Raw genomic sequence first — 18,931 nt, forward strand, 5'->3', positions numbered from 1 at the left:
AGAGCCCGAAGATGCAGATGCGGATTTGCCTCGACACGATTCGCTTTTGGGCACCCTTCATCGAAGGCATCTTATCCAGCGTTGCTGCACGGACACTGTATGGAGGTAAAGTTGAGTTTCCCCGTTCAGGTAGTGATGAGATGAAACACCTTGTTGACGATGAAATTGGGGTTTATTGATGGCCCGGTGGTTCTAGCTCGCAAACATTCATGTTACTCGAAGCAAGGAAAGGTTAACTATTTATTTACAACATAAATAAAACGAGAAGAAGCAAAGCAAGGAGAAAACTATTTACAAAATGTCTAAATCGTTGATCAGACGAATTCAGCCCCTGTTCAACCCAGAGCGCTTGTTTTTAAACCCTCTGTATCCGCCCTTGGCGGGGACAGCAACCAATAAGATTACAAGCGCCACACCTCACCAATCAGTGGTTAGGGAAAGGAAAATAAGTTTTCCGCCAACTAATCAAAGATTGGGGAAAGAGTATGGATTAAACATTTGGGAAAGGAGAGATTGCAATCAAATACACAAACAGCACAGACGCGACCCCCCTCTCTCAGGGCACCCGCGGCCCAGCTGTTACCCCTTTTCTATCTCTTTCGCACACGCGACAAACATGCCGACGAGACGAACGCTCAATTTGTTTACAGAACACACCGAAAGAGAAGACAGTCGTTACGATAATAGTGGGTTTCCGGTCACTCGGCTAATACTCAGCCGTATCTCGTGCGCCCCCGAAACCTCGCCAACCCCTTGACAGCGAATACATGTCGACAGCTGTACATGGTTAGGCTTCCTAAGGCGGGCTATGCCCGTGACTGCGCGGAGTAAACAAGGACGTCTGCCGCAAGCAGGGGAGGCCGAGACGGGGACGGGTCCCTTCGTTGGCACCTTCCCACCCCACTGGAGCGGCCTTCCTTGCGAGCACAAGACCAACGAGTTCGCGGAAAGTTCACCGAACTCCACAGATAAACTGCGAGTAATGCTGAATATTACAACCTAAAAAATGTCAGTATGTCACACAGTGCTGATTATATAGTACAGACAAAAATGACTATGAAAATGACTTAATTCAGTATGTGGCATATGGGCGGGTGCAGCATTGCCTCATGCTGCAAGGAGCTGCTGCTTTTTCCGGAGAATTTCCTTCTCCAAGTTCAGGACCTGTTCCTTGGCTTCTAAAACTCGAACCTTCATTTCATGCAACACATTCCGTTTCCGCCGTTCGTCTTCATTGAAAGCATGCTCATCTATGATCATCTTCATTCTTTGCTCGTGCTCAATGCGCCTATGACTGCGCTCATCCTCTGCAGAAACAAGGAGTGCCTGAAGCAACTTTAACCACGCTCTGTCGACGGCAGTGAGTCGACTGCGTTGGCGATGGCGGACCACTGTCTCAGCTGAAGAGCCTTGCTGGGCCCGTCCGTCTTCTGTACTCTGGCTTGCCCTTGTGGCCGGGTCGTTTGTTGATGGCCCAACATCGCTCTCGGATTCTGCAGAAAAGAGCGTTGATAAAGCATTTCACTATGTTTTACAACGAAGCCAATGAATGACACTTAAGAAAAGCAAACGTTATGGCACCTTACTAATATGTTCAGAACAAATTAATGCAGCAGTTATGCAACTGCATGTCTATAGTGTACCGCCTTAATGGCACATAATGCATGACATTCTTTTTTGAACACAATAAGCGCACGCAGCTGCGTTGTAATGGGAGCTTGACAATGTGCATTCAGAGCAGGCATACGATGTTTGTCTAGTCACACAGGGGCACTAGTTCTCTAGGAAACAGGAGAGCAGCTGTCTGCATTCCTGGCAGCAGAGTACTATATTGCAGCGGGAGAGTTGGCAAGTTGAGGAAAGTGGCACCGCAACAGGCTATTCATTTTTACATAACCTGCTCATCTGTTAATTTTGCAGAATGTGCTCCACGAAAGGGAAGCGTCCATAGCAGTTACAGCAGCAACAAAAAATCAAATATTGATTCCGAACAGAGCACATATGTGGTCGAGCCGTTAGTTTTATTATGGTTGAGGATGGTAACGTCGGGAAATGAGGCCAGCAAGCCATTTACTTATGGATCGTAACTGCACGGACAGTAATCGAGCACTCACTACGAAGCAGTGATGCGCGCGAAGGTGGACGCACAGCTACAGAAACAGTGGTAGTCATAGTAGAAACGATGTTCCGCTTACGATAGGGTTGCGGGTTCCCTGGCACGATGTCGCCAATTTTGTCGAAGTTGGTGTGAACTTCTTCAATGCTGATTGACGACTGCGACGGCCTGTCACTATCGACGTGACTTAACCCTTGCGCCGCGAGATGCGGCACGGCCGCCTCGACTGGGGCAAGGCTCTCATTCAGTGGTGCAGGTGGTGGTCAGCCGCCTTCAAAACGTCATAATATATACTTGCAAATTTCCGAGGGAAGAAAACAGTTCAACTTCTCGATGGAAAAATAAGTTAAAACGTATCTGTGCCCATCACACTCCGGTTCTGCTGCGCCTACGCCTTATTCAGCTTTTGTTTGAGATTATCCCATAATTTTTTCACTTGCTTGACTTCCTGTAGGCGCACGTGCGGCATGCTGTTGTACTGAGTGCATAGCCGCTCCTATGCTTTTGCCTTCCAGTTCCAAGAAATATCATCCGTTTTTTTTTTTTGCACTCGATTGCGCTGCTGTGCATTTTTACAAAATCAGTCAGCAAGACCTTCTCTTCTTCAGTGAAATACGACTTCCTTGGCATGGCAAATGCAAGCATAGTACAAAACCAACACAACCAAGCGACGTCCAAACAACAATAAAAACGACGCTCAGATGATACCACAGTTGCCAGCCTCAGTTCGCTTTCCTGCCCAATGCAGCTTTTTAAATATTACTTTTAACCTGTTAACAAAACAAACTTACTTTATGTCCAGATATAAAGGGGTAAATGTAAGTTTCACAGCGCCGGCAGTTTACTTTGGCAATTAATTGCGATTTTTTTACATTTCTTGAACGGATCCTCGGAACCAGCAGTCACTTCGGGACCGCTTCTTTTGGTGAGGTGCTCCTTCCGCAGGGAAGGCGAGACGAAGCTGATGTCGCCTTACGTTTAGGGATCCCGAAGGGCTCCCTGCAGAAGGTAGGGACATGATCTAAGGTTAGGAGCGTTTTTAGAATTAGGGCCTAATTGTTGGCAGGACTCTTTGAAGGAATGTATTTGTACAAACGTTTTGCTGCAAGTAATTAGTATTTCGGAAAAACTGGAGTGCTCAAGTGTTTGCAGACTTCTTTAGGCAGGCACACTTGTCAAAGATAATTACCAGTTGTCATGTAGCCATCGATAAAACAAAGGTAGTTAGCGCCGGTTTATGTAACCTTCCAGACCGTTGCTTATAGCTGGAAGTGGGAGGTCAATACTAACTGCACATCTGGCATATACCAACATTTCGAAACAACATGAGGGGGAATTGTACTGAATTATAGAGTAATTGGAATGCAGGCAGACAACGACTTCCTCCTAGTCTCCTCTACACGACTGCAAGTCTCAAGACAAGACTGAGCTTGATGAAAATTTCGGAACCCTTGCCCACAATTTTTCAATTTTAAAATCGCTATGCCCTGTGTAAGGAGTTCGAAACTGTGAGAACCGGACGCACCAATTCACCTTGCTTTAAGCGAAATCTCACGCATTGCATTAATAGAGTTTAGAAGGCGCAATTGTACGTCTATATTATTCAGTTCCCATGTGCACGGTAAAAGGCTGCGGAAAGAAATTTTGTTTCCAGCGTCGAACCAAAGTGAGCAGTCCAGCGTTAACTGCGGCCTCTCATAAAAATTCTGTTAAAAAACTCGAAGCAGCAAGAAAATACTGAGAAGCACTTTATCCTTGACAACACTGCAAAATATTCTCTCAAGCAGAACTGTTGAAACATTTTTATTTGCTCGACTACCATACGTATATACCGCACTTGCATTCTGATATGTTGTCTCGCCTAGAGAAGCTTACGGTTTGAGTCCCAGGGCAATTATGCTTTAGACCAGATGCACACGGGTCTTTCTCGAGCGCTGTCACAAAAAGAACAAAAAAAGAGCTAAAGAAAAATTCTTCCGTTGAAGGTTCATTCATGCTCTTAACCAATCAGCTTGTACAAAACGATATTGAAATCGATGCGAGCAGGGAAATAGTTCGATGTGTCGGTTAGTCGAGACTTATAAATAGCAATAGATCAACTCAACTGTTGCCAAGAAGCAAGAAAGCTCTTCATCCAGGCTAACGACGCGCTCGCTAGGCCTTACTAAACCAAACCTGCGTTCCATCCAACATGTAGTGGGCGGTGGTTTCGAATTATTCATTTCCTATAAGTGTTTAATATTGTTTCCAGCGTACAGTAAATGGAATATTCTAACTAAAATTAGGCACGCTTGGTTCCCGCAATGCATTTATTGGCGAACCGTGTCAAGAAGTCAAGGTAGGGGCTGCCAGCATTCTTTAGTTTGGTTGGATTTTCTCCATTTCAGCGATGTGGCGTGAAAGCGAGTACAAGAGGATGAAAGCCGCCTCCTGAAATGCTCACGTTGAATCGAAATTTATTTCACAATACTAGTGCCGCCAGAAGTTGCCCAAGGCTACTTAGCGGATAAGCCTTCCTTCGCGAAATGTTATATGAAACTGTCGTTAGGAGACGCGGTAAATTGAGATGGGCAACACGCCTTTCGGGATAGTCATGTTGCGAGGAACGCAGTTTATACAAAAGGAAACAAAAGGGCTATAAATTTTTATGAGATTTTCAATAAGATTGTTTGATTGCGCGATATAAAGAGGAATTTGATATATCCGTGCTTGGTGTAACCGGTCTCGAGTGCACTTGTTCACTCCAAACATTAAAAGACATTATATATACATTATTCGGAGCAGTACCCTAAACGATCAGCATCAGTTTTGTCCACAAAATTAGAAGGATAAGTAGGTACGTAATAATTAAACTGGCCGCCGTATACGAAATGGAGCTTTGCATTACAGCAGCTTGGGAGTGATTTAAAAATGAACGACACACACTACAGCAACGTGGAAATTTGCCTGGACAAGCCAGCTCGTTGCAGTTCATGCGTTTTTGTGCTGGAATTCTTGGTTGACGCTCTCAACGCTTATAATTGCAAAAAAATCTAGCACAGGAACAGAAATTTTCTGTTCTGAGCAACTCCAGGGGTTCCGTGGCGTAAATTTTCACAGAGCACAGAAGCCGCGTGTAAAGACCAAACAAGACGTTATAAAAAGTGTTTACTGTGTGTGGTACAGAGACTAGGCGGTAACAAAAAAGAAGGGCCCCCGCGAAGTGCGCTCTTAGTGCTGTATTCCAGCAGTACAAATCTCTCAAAATTGTTTTGTGCGTGTGCACCGGGCGTTCGGAAAACCTATCAGCAATATAGCACTTACTGCAGTTGCATTTGCACAGATCTTCGTCAATGAAGCAGGCAACATTGAAATCGTTGTTATCGCATATAACTGGGGAACACTCGGGAAGCTCTGAAGAAAGAAGAGCCAGAAAAGAATTGTAATGGAGCGCAGCAGACAATTGGAGAGGGATGGAGAACAATAGACTAGTGATAGGCTATTTCTTATTCTTGAGAAATAACTTTTAGGTGCCACGTCTCAAGAGTGTTGTGACGAAGAAATCTTGATGTGCTTGTAGTTAGTTGCGATGTTCTTATAAATCCTCATATTCGACCCATCGTTCTGCATTTGGTGATACTGTACAGTCACACTTCTTGGCTCGCATTGGCCTAGATGTGAACATGGTCATTTGCCGTTTTCCACAAGAATTTTACAGCTAAATCGGTATATTAAAGTGCAAATTAGTCCTGCTACTATCTGTTAGGTTTTAAAGTATATGAAACCTGCAATCTTCCAGTTGCGGTGCATTTCAATAATTTTATGGCCTTAGGAATTCTTGCTCTTATCCCTGCAGCCTAACCTTAGGTTCATGGTTGCGGAAACCCTAGTACTATTTTGTCACGTAGTGGTGACAGCAGTCGAAGGAGCGATGAAGACGGACAAAAGGTCTTCTAAAAGAAAACTGCTTTTTGGGCAGACTTGCGCCCACAATGGACTGAATCACTCGGCGGCGGCGAAGCGACAAGCGTGCTCGGCGGTCGCCGAACAGAATGCCCGCCGTTGTCGGCCGTGCTCAATTTAAAGCTGATAGCGAACTTTCGAGATAAAGCCTGCAAAGTTACTAGAACATTCCGGAACAACGTACAAACAGCTCTTCCTGGCTGCTATCAATCGAGATGAATCTCGTCGCATCTTGCGTCGCAAACAAAGCGATATAGTGGTGTGGCGGCTGATATGAAAAACGAACAAACACTGCAAATATTCGCGGCATTACTCCCCTCTCAAAGAAGCATCGACCCGATGCATTAAAACAAATAATGCGACTAGTAAGAGAAAAAACGGACCTTGCGAAAATAGAGAATGGAAACGCAGCTGCCTTTAGCACGCATAATACGGCTTCCAGCGGACTACATGGACAACTGCTGGTCGTACGCGGCGTCGCTGGGATGAAGTCATGGCGTCAGGGATGACTTCATAATCCAGCTCATATAGCGGACGAAGAACCTTGCACGGCCCGAAATAACGGCGCAAAAGCTTTTCACTCAATCCAGGGCGGCGAATGGGCGTCCTTTGTCGCTTGTAGCGCATTTGTTCCAAGCAAGCCTTCGAGCTTCTTCTGCGCGTTAATGGTAGGCGGCAACGTCGACGTTCTCTTCTGTAACGTTGGCAGCATGGCGTCTAGCGTGGTCGTGGCCTCCCTGCCATGAACGTGAATAAAAGGCGTCATCTGGGCGGTCTCCTGCACTGTGTGTTGTAGGCGAAGACGACGCAAGGCAGGATGACATCCCAGATTTTTTGTCCGGCATCGACATACATGGCTAGAATATCGGCGATGGTTTTGTTCAGGCGCTCGGTCAGTCCGTTGGTCTGCGGATGGTATGCAGTTGTCCTCCGATGGCTCTTTTGGCTGTAACGCAGAATGGCTTGCGTTTGTTCCGCCGTGAATGCTGTTCCTCTGTCCGTGATGAGCACACAGGGGGCGCCGTGTCGAAGAAGAATGCACTCCACGAAAAATTTGGCGTCTTCTGCTGCTGTTCCGTTCGGTAGGGCTTTCGCCTCGGCGTAGCGGGTCAGGTAGTCGGTCGCTATGATGATCCACTTATTTCCAGATGATGACGTTGGAAAAGAGCCAAGCAAGTCCATGCCGATCTGCTGAAAGGGCCTTGAGGGAGGTTCGATGGGGTTCAGAAATCCTGCTGGTCGTGTGGGAGGAGTCTTTCGTCGCTGACAATCTCGGCATGTTTTCACATAGTGTGCGACATCGGCAGACAGTCGGGGCCAGTAATACTTGTCTTGAATGCGGCGTAGGGTGCGAGTAAACCCGAGATGTCCAGCTGTCGGCTCGTCGTGTGAAGCGTGTAGAACTTCTTCGCGGAGACAAGTAGGTACAACAAGGAGGTAGGCTGTTTGTTGGCTGCAAAGTTCTTCTTCATAAGGACCTCATTCTGCACACAGAAGGAAGACAGTCCTCGCTTGAGTGAAGCGGGGGGTGAAGAAACCTTGCCTTCCAGGTACTCGATGAGGCGTTTAGGTCGGGGTCCGAGCCTTGCTGCTGAGCAAAAGAGCTGAGGCTGATGGGTCCCAGCAAGGCGTCCTCATCGTCGTTCGGCGGCGGTATATCTACAGGGGCTCGTGAGAGGCAATCGGCGTCATAGTGCTTGCGTCCGGACTTGTAAACGACGGTGACGTCAAACTCCTGGAGACGCCGACTCCACCGAGCGAGTCGGCCAGAGGGGTCCTTCTAATTGGCAAGTCAGCACAGCGCGTGGTGGAAGCTGACCACCTTGAACGGTCGTCCGTACAAGTAGGGGCGGAATTTCGACGTAGCCCAGATGATGGCAAGGCACTCCTTCTCAGTTGTCGAGTAGTTAGCCTCGGCCTTGGAAAGAGAACGGCTAGCGTATGCGATGACTTTTTCCAGCCTGTCGCTTTTTTGAACGAGGACGTCGCCTAGGCCCACGCTGCTTGCGTCGGTATGAACTTCAGTATCGGCGTTTTCATCAAAGTGCACGAGGATCTGTGGGGAATGTAAATGACGCTGAAGTTCCTTGAAGGCTTTTGCTTGCGGCGCTTCCCATTTAAACGGCACGTTTGCCTTCGTCAGTTGGGTCAGGGGCTCGGCGATGCGCGAAAAGTTTTTCACAAATCGTCGGTAATATGCGCACAGTTCCTGAAATCTGCATACTGCTTTCTTATCGGTCGGCGGTGGAAACTGTTCAATAGCAGCTTTTTTCTGCGGGTCTGGGCGTACTCCCTCCTTGCTAACGATGTGGCCTAGAAACAGCGGCTCTTCATAGGCAAAGTGGCATTTCTCTGCTTTCAAGGTTAGGCCAGACGACTTGATGGCGTCCAGTACTGTTCGAAGTCTTTTCAGCTGCTCTTCAAAGTTCGAGGCGAAGACAACGACGTCATCTAAATATACGAGACAAATTTGCCACTTCAGGCCGGACAGCACTGTATCCATTACTTGCTGAAATGTCGCTGGTGCGGAACACAGACAAAATAGCATCACCTTGAACTCAAACAGCCCATCCGGAGTGATGAGTGCTGTCTTCTCGCGATCTCTTTCGTCGACCTCAATTTGCCGGTAGCCGTTCTTGAGGTCCATCGATGAAAAATATTTGGCGTTGCTGAGGCGGTCCAGTGTGTCGTCGATGCGGGGCGCGGTAATCCACGCAGAATCGAAGTGCTCCGTCTTTCTTTCTGAATAGAACAACCGGTGCCGCCCAAGGGCTGTTTGAAGGCTGTATGACGTCGTCGCGAAGCATTTCTTCGACATGGTCCCGGATGGCTTGTCGTTCTCGCTGTGACACACGGTAGGGGCTTTGACGGAGAGGTCGGATGGGTTGGTGCGTTATAATGCGATGCTTGGCAATTGGCGTTTGTCGCACCTTCGGCGATGTCGAAAAGCACTCACTGTAGCTTTGAAGCAGATTGCGGAACTGGTCTTGTCTGTTCCGGTGCAGGGCTGCGTTGATGTCGGAAGTGGGCGATTTCTCTTGGTCAGGCGAATCTTCTGCGGAGGGATTGGAGAGGGTGAAGGAGTCCCGTACGTCGGATATTTCGTCGAAGAAAGCAATCGTCGTTCCTCTGTTAATGTGCCGGTATTCTTCGCTGAAGATAGTCAGCAGTACTTCAGCCTGGCCATTGGGGAAGTGTGCGATGCCTCTTGCGATGCTGATTCATAGGTCTAGAAGCAACTGCATGTTGCCCTCGATGATGGCTTCAGCGTTAATGGCTTTCGTGGCGCCTACGGTCACGATAACGCTTGAACGGGGTGGGACGCTCACTTCTTCCTCCAGGACAATTAGGGCAACGAGATTTTCCCTAGTTTTCATCGAAGCGATGGCTTCGTCCGTCGAAAGCGTGATCAGCTTGGATCGCAGGTCCATCTTCGCTTGATGCTCATCAAGGAAATCCATACCCAAGATAACTTCGCGGGAGCATTGCGGTAGCACAACAAAGGTCGCAGGATAGGTATGTGGTTTGACAGTCACTCGCGCTGTGCAAAGCACATGCAAAGCGTGCAAAGTTACTAGAACATTTCGAAACAATGTAGAATGAGCTATGCCTGGCTGCGATCAATCGAGATAAATCTAGTCGCGTCTTGCGTCGCAAACAAAGCGACAAACTGGTGTGGCGGCAGATTTGAAAACCGAACGATTACTGCAAGTATTCGCGGCAATATAGTGTCAGATAATGAGCTTTGAAATATAAAATCAAATCAGGAATCCAGAAAGAACCGCCGCGGTGGCTCAGTGGTTAGGGCGCTCGACTACTGATCCGGAGTTCCCGGGTTCGAACCCGACCGCGGCGGCTGCGTTTTTATGGAGGCAAAACGCTAAGGCGCCCGTGTGCTGTGCGATGTCAGTGCACGTTAAAGATCCCCAGGTGGTCGAAATTATTCCGGAGCCCTCCACTACGGCATCTATTTGTCCTTTCTTCTTTCACTCCCTCCTTTATCCCTTCCTTGACGGCGCGGTTCAGGTGTCCAACGATATATGAGACAGATACTGCGCCATTTCCTTTCCCCCCAAAACCAATTATTATTATTATTATTAATCCAGAAAGCTTGCGACTGCGAACATTAAGAAGAAAGCTCGCTATAAACGAAACTTCAGATATTTACATGTTATTCTTATATGAGTGTTTGTGAAAAGTACGGGAAAAAGGAAATACGCAATGCGCACATCTCCTTTTACTCTGCGTTGGAAAGCACTGAGCTCTTGGCAACGGTCCCAAGTCTTAGCATTGTGCACAACTACAACTCGTGTTTTTCACGTGAGGAGCAATTAAGCAGAATACCAAGGCAGCACAACAGCTTTGGGCGAACACTTGGCGATCATTGGCAAAAAGTGGCATGAACGGGTCCTACATTGGCATTTAGGCAAAGCGCTACCACTGACACATTGGCCCCGCTTTGAGGCCAGTTTTGGGACAACGTTCGGCCGATCGAGCGGCCAACGTAGACCTGGCATTTGTGCCGCGACATGGGCCAGTAAAGGCCTCGAATTGGCTTTCCAACTTTCAAACACTGGCATCCAGCTTTCGAACATTGGTATCCAGCTTTCAAACACTGGTATCCTGCTTTCGAAAATTGGCACATGCAACATAACCCCCTGCCCAATCACTGGACGTGTGGATGTGTCATTCAACCTAGCAAATATTCATAAATGAGGGTGCCTAAGAATTCAGGAAAAAGACCGGTTTATTGAATCGAGTTGCAATGATCACACTTGTAGCGCACGCAGAGTGGCTTGCGCTGCTACCAGTCACCCTGAAAATAAAAGAAAAGGAGGGCCCCAGAGCATAGTGGCACAGGCTCTGGGGAAATTATTTCCAAGTTTGCTGCGTGCCGATTATTCAGGTTGGTCAACGAAGCTCGGCAAGCTGCTGTATCATGACTAAGACATCCATAAAGTGCTTAACGGAGCTGTCCTCCTGGGAACTGATCAGTCATATCGGAAGTAATCATTGCACTCCTCTTGCAAGAGGACTCTTCCACTGCACTCAGATTCCTCTTCCAGCTCTTGCACGATGACCTCACAATGCGTCGAGCCTGCAAAAAGAGGCATGATATCATGACGAACCTAAATATGGCCGTAACCGGACAAAAACCGAAATGATTAATGAGCACTGAGTTTTGTGAGGCATTGTCGGCGTGAAAACACTCGACACACATTTTACAGGATAATTTGTAGGAACTAGCACCGCATTTTATGCACAAACTCAATTTTAATTTTCCTTGTACCAAATTCGTGATGTTTAGTTAATTGCGCCGTTCCGCATCTCCAGCAAACATATTGAATGTGAAAAAAACAAAGTAATGTGATATTGAAAGGAAATAAATGTTTTTTCTTTTATTATCCTAACTTCGTATCTCTCTACGTATCTCTAAAAAAGAGCGCAGTTTTTATTCAGGTAAAGATGCACAGGTTGTAGCATCTCCTCCATATCGATGTCAAAACAGAAGTTTTGAACTAAGCTTGTTTGTTTGGATAGGGTTAAAATTAAATACGCTTGACGAAAAAAACTCAGAACACCTTTGTTTTGTTTTTTTAATCCAACTGTTTATCTTAGTCGCTCCCAATGCATGAAATACAAATTCAAATCTGACCTGGAAACCACACAAAACACCCATGTGACAGTCCAGAGTAATGACTTTTTTTCATTGAGAGATAGCTTGGCGAAAGCTTTCGCCTTAAATTGCAGATTTTCTATTGCACCTGCAAGTGTGTTAACCACAGAGAAAGAGCGGAGAAGTAGTATACATATGCTTACCGACTGGTCTGTAGTGGAACACAAAGCACTTCCGACTCCTCTCCTGCATAAGCTGTACATGACAAACGTATTCCTGAATGAATTGGATGTCAGGTCAAAAGAATCCAAACGCGCTGTTCGACAAAGTCGTGAATGTTTGGTGAATTCATTACACCAAAGACGAAGAATAAAGTTCTTACCATTCGGGCCGATCTGCGATGCGCACGACGTCAAGCCAGACATCTGGCAATGAGAGTATAGATACATAGAAGTCGTCGTCGTGCTTTGTCTGGTTCTCTTTTCCTGTCGGAAAAAATAAAGCCGCATGTGGCCAGAGCAGCACTCACTCCCAAAATCACATTCATTTCCGAACGTATCTCAAGATAAAATATTTGTAGTACTTACAAATAAGATATGGCAGGCCAGGGTAGCGAACCGCGTCGGAGGTCTCATATAGTATCAGATGTGGGTTTTCGCTTGCGCAGACTACGAACGGAGCCAGCTCGAGTGAGCATGCTCTTTCATCGCGTTGGTTGTGCGGTTCGGCGCCGCCGTGCCAGGCAAGGCAAGACTCGTCCAGTCAAGAATGTGATTTTGCGATGCATCGCGCTTTGACGTATGACAGGGGAGACGACAGTGATGGGAAGGAAGGGCAGCAAGGAGGGTAGTCATTTTCTTTTACACAGCTTTTGTGGTCACAAAAACAAAGTTTTGAGCTGAGAGGTAGAGAAAAAAAAATCTGGGGGGGGGGGGGGGGAAGGGGGGAACGAGCAGTGCAGCGCGTACCTGCGCATGGGAGAAACAGCTAGGATACAGTGCTATAGCTAGGAGAAAGTGAGTAAAAAAAAAGCGCTTCGGGGGGGGGGGGGGGGGGGGGGGGGTTGCGCGCTGTCTTTGAAAGGGCAGGTCCGGGAGATGAGTTGGGGAGATAGGAGACTTCAAAAGAGAGAGGGGAGGGTGGCCGAAACATGTTGTAAGGCCGCTCCTCTTTTCGAGCTGCATACCTTTGCAGGAAGTGGGAAGCCGGCACACGCGGAAACCGCTCCCCAGTATAAGCGAGAGCCCCCGAGTGCGTACGGGATACGAAAACGGTACGGTGGCTTGACGCACGGACCCCCCCCCCCCCCCCCCCCCCCTAACGACGTGGGCTATCGCCGGGAAGGCACCCAGAGCTTCCCGCCGTGCCTCGTGAACCAAAAGCGCATTCCCAGAAGGGCCGTGACGGACACCTGTCATGGCGGACAGGCAGTGCTAACCAAGAATGTGGGAAGACAGGGGCGATCCTTCATCTGGTTTCCCGGAGCGGCAGACAAACCCCTTCATGCATGCATATTAGCTGTGTCCCGCCGTCGGTAGCGCGGCAGCATCCTGGGCCCTTTCGCCCCCTCCTCTGTTGCTGACGGGCGACGCGGACCGATGGTGGGTGGCGGTATGCATGCCTGAGGCAAGGATTAGCTCCGAAGGGAGAGCGTGTGGATACTCTCACTTGAGAGAGAGTGGTGGCGTATTTGTTTTTTATTTAGTTTGCATTGTTAACGAGACTCTGGGTTCGAGGCTAAGCCCAACCCAAGGGGTTGCCCCATCTCTGATGTCATTTTTGATTGGAGAATTGATGCTTAGGGCGGGCCACTGAAAATGACCGCCCTTAGTCCTTTGTTAATCAAGTGCTTAAAAGCGCGTGTAAACGGATGCAGTCCAGTCCAGTGTGAGCTGGGGCTCCATGCTTAGCATGTAACGTGATGCTACTTAGGCTCTAACCTGCCCGGTCGATGAGTAAAGTAGCGCAAAGTTTGTTCTTTTGTAAATGAACTTCTGCTTTTTCCAGTTTAGCTCTATGTATATGTATGCTGTAAATATATGCTCTGCTGTCATCATCTACAAGCTCACCTCCTGTCCATCTTCCAAGCCGAACGACACTAGAGGAGGGGTTCGTAAACCTTCCTCGAAGAAACGAACGACCTTCGAAATTCTCATGTGAAAGAGCTTTGGAATTCATCGAGAATGAGTCATAAGCAGTTTTCAAGGCAAGGGTGTAGGAAACGCGGCAGCGTCAAAGTATTCTTGCAAAGCCGCTGGAGAAGCATCATGTCCTGCGACCGAAAACTTTGAAGCCAAAAATGTGGAGCTTCGAGACGGACTTTGCCAAAACGACTTGAGACACTCGCGCACTCTGTGGGGCCTTGTGTTAGTTCAGGACGGCTTAAAACGATATCATGAAATAACAAAAACATAAAACAATAAATGAAATATTAAACAAGCAAATCGCACTCTTTCATAGTATTACATACTGGACATGTGGCAAACAAGTTAGGTTAACATGCGTCTAACACCATTTGTCGGTAGATTTATTCGCTGGTCGTCGAAGAATCCACCCGTTTTGGTTGGTGTGGAAATTTCACACGAAAAGGTGAAAGAAACAAAATCGTGTTCAACTGTGGCTCGCAAATATTTCCGATGCTTTTCACCAGTAAAGGTAATGTTCGAATGAACAAAAATCAATTTGCGAGCAAATAAGTAAATTCGTCTACAAGAGCTATAGCCCTCAATGCAAATTACGCAACAAAACGATAAAATGCACAAAAATCGACATTTTCAAACACTACGATCTGCAGAAAAGGAAAAAAACCAAATCAAAAAACATAGGGAAAGGCGCGATCACAGGGAACGACGTACGGAAGCGCAGGAATCGCTTACCGCATAATGAAGCGGCGGCATCATGTTTCGCGCATGCGCAACTTATACTTAATTGTAAATTACGAGGCCACTGCTCCGTTTCTGGACGTTGCTAAAATTCCGCACAAAGTCGGCTTAGGGAATGCACTTGCACTAAGTTATTACGTTTCATTTAGCATGTCTATTAAGCAGACACCCACTGCGCAGTGTGGCAGTGAATTCTATAGAGTGAAGCAAAAAAGCGCTTTTTCATGGAAAAAAAAGTTATTAAATGAAAGTGATTTGATTTTTTTTTAGAAGGAAGGCCTCTTGGGCTGGTTTTCAGATACTTGCGCAAGCAGAGCTTGCAAAAACGCTTTAAAATACAAAAAGTTCATATAAATAGGCGGGTTATTATGCCCAGAAGTCGAACAAAGGCAACAGCTTTGAGCTCTGTCGTTGCACTTCCCAAAAAAGAATTTTTTTTTGTTAGCCGCTTGGCTAAGCCATATATAGTTACACGAATCGTTGCAACTGGGTCATGCCAGCGCACATTCGTTAACTACTAAATTTACGAGACCTTTAAAAGGAGTTTTAGTGGTTAGTTGCAGCCGCTTCTAGTTGCCCAGCATTAACGATAGAATTCCGTAGTTGTCGGTCTGGATGGTGTCGTCGTCGGCCTTAAGCCCGTTTCACATGCATGCGATTTTTGCCTGCGACATTGCGAGCTCCGTCGGTCTGCGACTCGGGAGGGCCGTCGGTCTAGTCACAGACGGCTTGCGATCGAGTTCCGTCCGGTTGGCATTCAGTCGCAGCATCGGTGTGTTCGCTAAGCGACTGACCAATGGGGAACGCCGAGACTTCGTACGACGTGCGGTCACGTGGGAGCTGTTGCCACGGTGGAAGCAAAAATGTTTATTCTAATCAAAACATTGAAATAATGCCCCACATCTGAAAATACACTCGTCATAACATAATCAACACATTTCGTGTAGCGTTTCTGCCGCGTTTAATCATGGATTGGCTATGCAAACATAAAGCAACCTTGACTGTTCCTCCGACCGAATTCGCTGCAGAGTTGCATGTGAAAGCACTGCCCGAAAATTGCACTGCGGCGTCACCGGCTACGCCGACTGTTTTCGTTCTAGTTGCAGCATGTGAAACGGGCCTTATGCGACAGAGCGGTTCTTCTGTGGCGGAATATGGACACTCGACTGACCGGCACCGAAGTCGCCGTCACGTCGTCGCACAACTCAAAATCAGCGAACGGATAGAACAAAAGTCCGTGGCAGTAGCACCATTGCTAAACAGCGAGGGAATGCGATTGGAATGCTTAGCAATGTGGTCGTAAATTGTTTTGAAGCCCCTTAGAACCCAATTCATCAGCGATGGAGCCCGCTGCAGACGTCGCCTCGCGGCGCCTCGACGGCGTCGACACGCTCCGCCTTTAGTTTCTGCTGTACGAGTGCTCCCTCTGGCTGACAGCTTCGGTTTAATTTAGTTTTTTGTCGTAACTATGACTCTATCTCCGACTGCGCAGTCGGAAAATATTCGTTGTTTATCCAACTCCACTCATATACCGCGAAAGTGTTGGGTAAGAAAAAGGTTAATGAAACTTCAAATTCTTGAACTCACCAAAGCGCAGCCCAGGAGCTCAAACGAGTTTTAGCCCGTTCGAAAATTATAAACAATTATAAAGTATAACTTATAAAATCAATCTTCTACCCAGTATAATGGATGGTACAATGTTCACCAACACCTGCCAGTATACATCTAACACTGGCTAAAAGAAGGCAAGCCAGGGTCAATATAGCCAGTTTTCGAAAATGGCTTAGCCAATTCTGGAAAAGAGTGGGAAAACTTTGGTTAACATGGCCTGTGATAGCCAGGCTTTGAAAATCGCTTAGCCAATTCTGGCACAGAACGGGAGAACTCTGGCTAACATGACCCATGATAGCCATGATTTCATGATGGCACAGCCAATATCAGATCCTCATTGGCAACTCTTTTCCAGGGCCACGCTTTGCCAGTGGCTTTCTAATATTGGCCCACTGTCATGTGCTAACTGTGTAAGTGCACTTACCTGCAGTCGCTTTGGCCACTAGGGCAACCAGAGGAATACTGACGACGAGGTACTTTCCGGACATGGCTGGTGGGAACTGAAAGAACGCCGACTTTAGCTCATGTTGTGATTTTAAGCTGCTAATGGCGGCTTCTGAGCGCCCGTACAACTACATTTAAGGCACTGCGGCCGAGAAGTTTACTGGGAAATTTCGCGTCGGAAAGTGAGCGCCATTGTATTGTGTATTTTCAAAAAGAGTAATACAGGCAAGGAAGTTACACCTACGAGACGTGTATTTGCCGCCCTTATCACAAGATGTGCTTTGAGCTCTGTCCTACATGCTGCCTAACGCTTAAAACTGTTAGCGTTGTTGACACGAGCTCACCTCTTCAGAACTTCAAGACAGCCACTGGGGGCAAATTTTCAAACACCACTGCGAAGCAGGCTACATTTAAAAATGACTAAAAATTAGTACTCAATCGACTGCACTGACACATCTTGCTTTCTTTCAGGTTAGCATGAAGGAGGCTCAGTGCGGCAAAGGAAGAAAGCCGCTATGGCGGCACAGCTGATGTAGAGTTCGGCTGCTGTGTGTAAGGTAGCGTGATCGAATCCCTGCGGCGCTGACCGCATTCAAGTAGAGGAGAAGTTCAGACAGCCCTGCGTTCTGTTTGATGGCATTTCAGATAATAAGTTCCAGGCGAAAAAAATTAACCCGGAGCTTTCTACTGCGGCGCCGTTCATAGCCCAACTATCGCGCACAACAAACCATACCAAATGGACAGCGAAACACATACGTTGCACTGTACCGACAATTTCTACAAAACTGCAATCACGTCTCCACTAAGAATGAACTGGGAACATTTACCTGCGGTTTCGTCAGCTAGGCGCTAGAGATCAAGAGTTGAAGTTGGTCGGAAGCACATGAATGAACATCGGTGAGTGCTGTAAGTTTTTATAGACGCGGGACTTGCGAAACTACGAGGGAAAGTGCAGGAAAGAGTAGTCGTGCCCCATTGGCTCACGCCTACTTTCACATTGCGTTCCAGTGTGCGATAGGAGGAAAACCTTTCCTCGAAGCCAATTTAATGCGGCAGCAGCATACACGTTGCGTGATTAATAGTTTTACGTTTAATAATAGTCCCTCACTTCCTCCCCGACAGGCGAGCCTGACGGTGCGCTTACCTTGCTGCGGGTTCTCCTCCTCGACGCACTCGAGGGAATCTTGTGTCTGACCATTCATATGCAATCTGTGCTAGACATCTTGCGGCGGTGCTAAGCGCCGCGACGTTGGTGAGTCAGCGGCCGCGTTACTTTCTTCCGTGGCCCATCAGCCGCATCACCCGACCGACCCGACCGGTTCCCTCACTTCCTCCCCGACAGGCGAGCCTGACCAACACCACCTACCCCCGAATTCACAAACCGACCTTTACCTCCCCTTTCGAGGTCCTTACCTTTACGGCTCCTTTTCGGGTTTCAGAAACCAACCTTGCCCTTAAACTGCACATTTAGCCGCCCTTTCGGCCTCGGAAAGGGCGCGTTCGCAAAGGTAGCCCCTGGCCTACCTTTAGCAGCTCCTTTCGTCAATTCAACATGGCAACCGAGTACGATCGACGACCGCTTTTCCGATTTATCAAGTTCACGGAGTTAATGGCAGAAATCGATCAGGTGCCCCATCGTGCGAAGCCGGCACGGCGAGTGCTGAGGGATCGCCAGTACCCGATGGAGCTGTTCGACGATGAGCTTCTCGCGATGTACCGCTTTTCGAAGCCTGCCGTGCTGCAACTCTTGCCTGTGCTGCCGCTGCATCGCTGGCCTAACGGACGAGGTTGCCCCGTGCCGCTGCTGCTGCGACTGCTCACCACCATTCGATTTTACGGTGCGGGAACTTTCCGAGTTGTCGCCGGCTACCCTGTCGATGTATCCTTACCGGTAGTATCGATTGTATCCGCCGTAATCCGGCACTGGTCCAGTTTCCCTAAACCGAACATATGCAAAAACTAAAGCAGGAGAGACATGTGCGAAAACTTCGTCGGTGCGCCGCTTGAGAACTGCCGCCCCACTGCAAGCAGGGAAACACCGATCGGCAAGCATCGATGGGCAGCTCGGCTCAAGCGCCGCCCGCGGCCGGTGTCACGCTTTGAAGTTCGCACCGGAAAAGGCAAAACATCTATGTTATCAGAAAGACTGCCTGCTATCGTCGAGCAGTGACAAAGCATGCATGTGCAAGTAGCGAGCTTTAGGCTACAGTACCACCCGCGGGAACGCCGCGCTACGAACTGCGCCCGGCTGCCCTGGTCGCCGCTAGGCCTATAGCCTGTTTCGCATCGATACAGCAGCGCACAGCGCTTCAGAAGTCG

The 18,931-nt window shown here is 47.9% G+C and overlaps 1 protein-coding gene and 1 long non-coding RNA gene across 6 annotated transcripts in view; one reads left to right on the top strand and one right to left on the bottom strand.

The window, feature by feature from the left end:
* The window catches only part of LOC144132694 (uncharacterized), a 288,454-nt gene that overhangs the window by 196,951 nt on the left and 72,572 nt on the right, over window positions 1–18,931 (top strand). The window lies entirely within an intron of this gene.
* On the bottom strand, window positions 585–17,590 carry LOC144135045 (uncharacterized). 2 transcript variants are annotated; one of them, XM_077667811.1, is made up of 5 exons: window positions 17,440–17,590; window positions 16,593–16,668; window positions 12,058–12,160; window positions 11,879–11,930; window positions 10,807–11,156 (listed from the first exon to the last, which is right to left on the bottom strand). In XM_077667811.1, exons 2-5 carry the CDS (start codon window positions 16,654–16,656, stop codon window positions 11,022–11,024), a joined length of 354 nt encoding a protein of 117 aa, XP_077523937.1. In that variant the 5' UTR covers window positions 16,657–16,668; window positions 17,440–17,590; the 3' UTR covers window positions 10,807–11,021. The 2 variants fall into 2 exon arrangements, with proteins under 2 accessions (XP_077523936.1, XP_077523937.1); XM_077667810.1 differs by lacking the exons at window positions 10,807–11,156; window positions 11,879–11,930; window positions 12,058–12,160 and adding an exon at window positions 585–1,493.

This window comes from Amblyomma americanum, chromosome 5 (genome assembly GCF_052857255.1).
Source record: "Amblyomma americanum isolate KBUSLIRL-KWMA chromosome 5, ASM5285725v1, whole genome shotgun sequence".
Classification (NCBI taxonomy): Eukaryota; Metazoa; Arthropoda; class Arachnida; order Ixodida; family Ixodidae; genus Amblyomma; species Amblyomma americanum.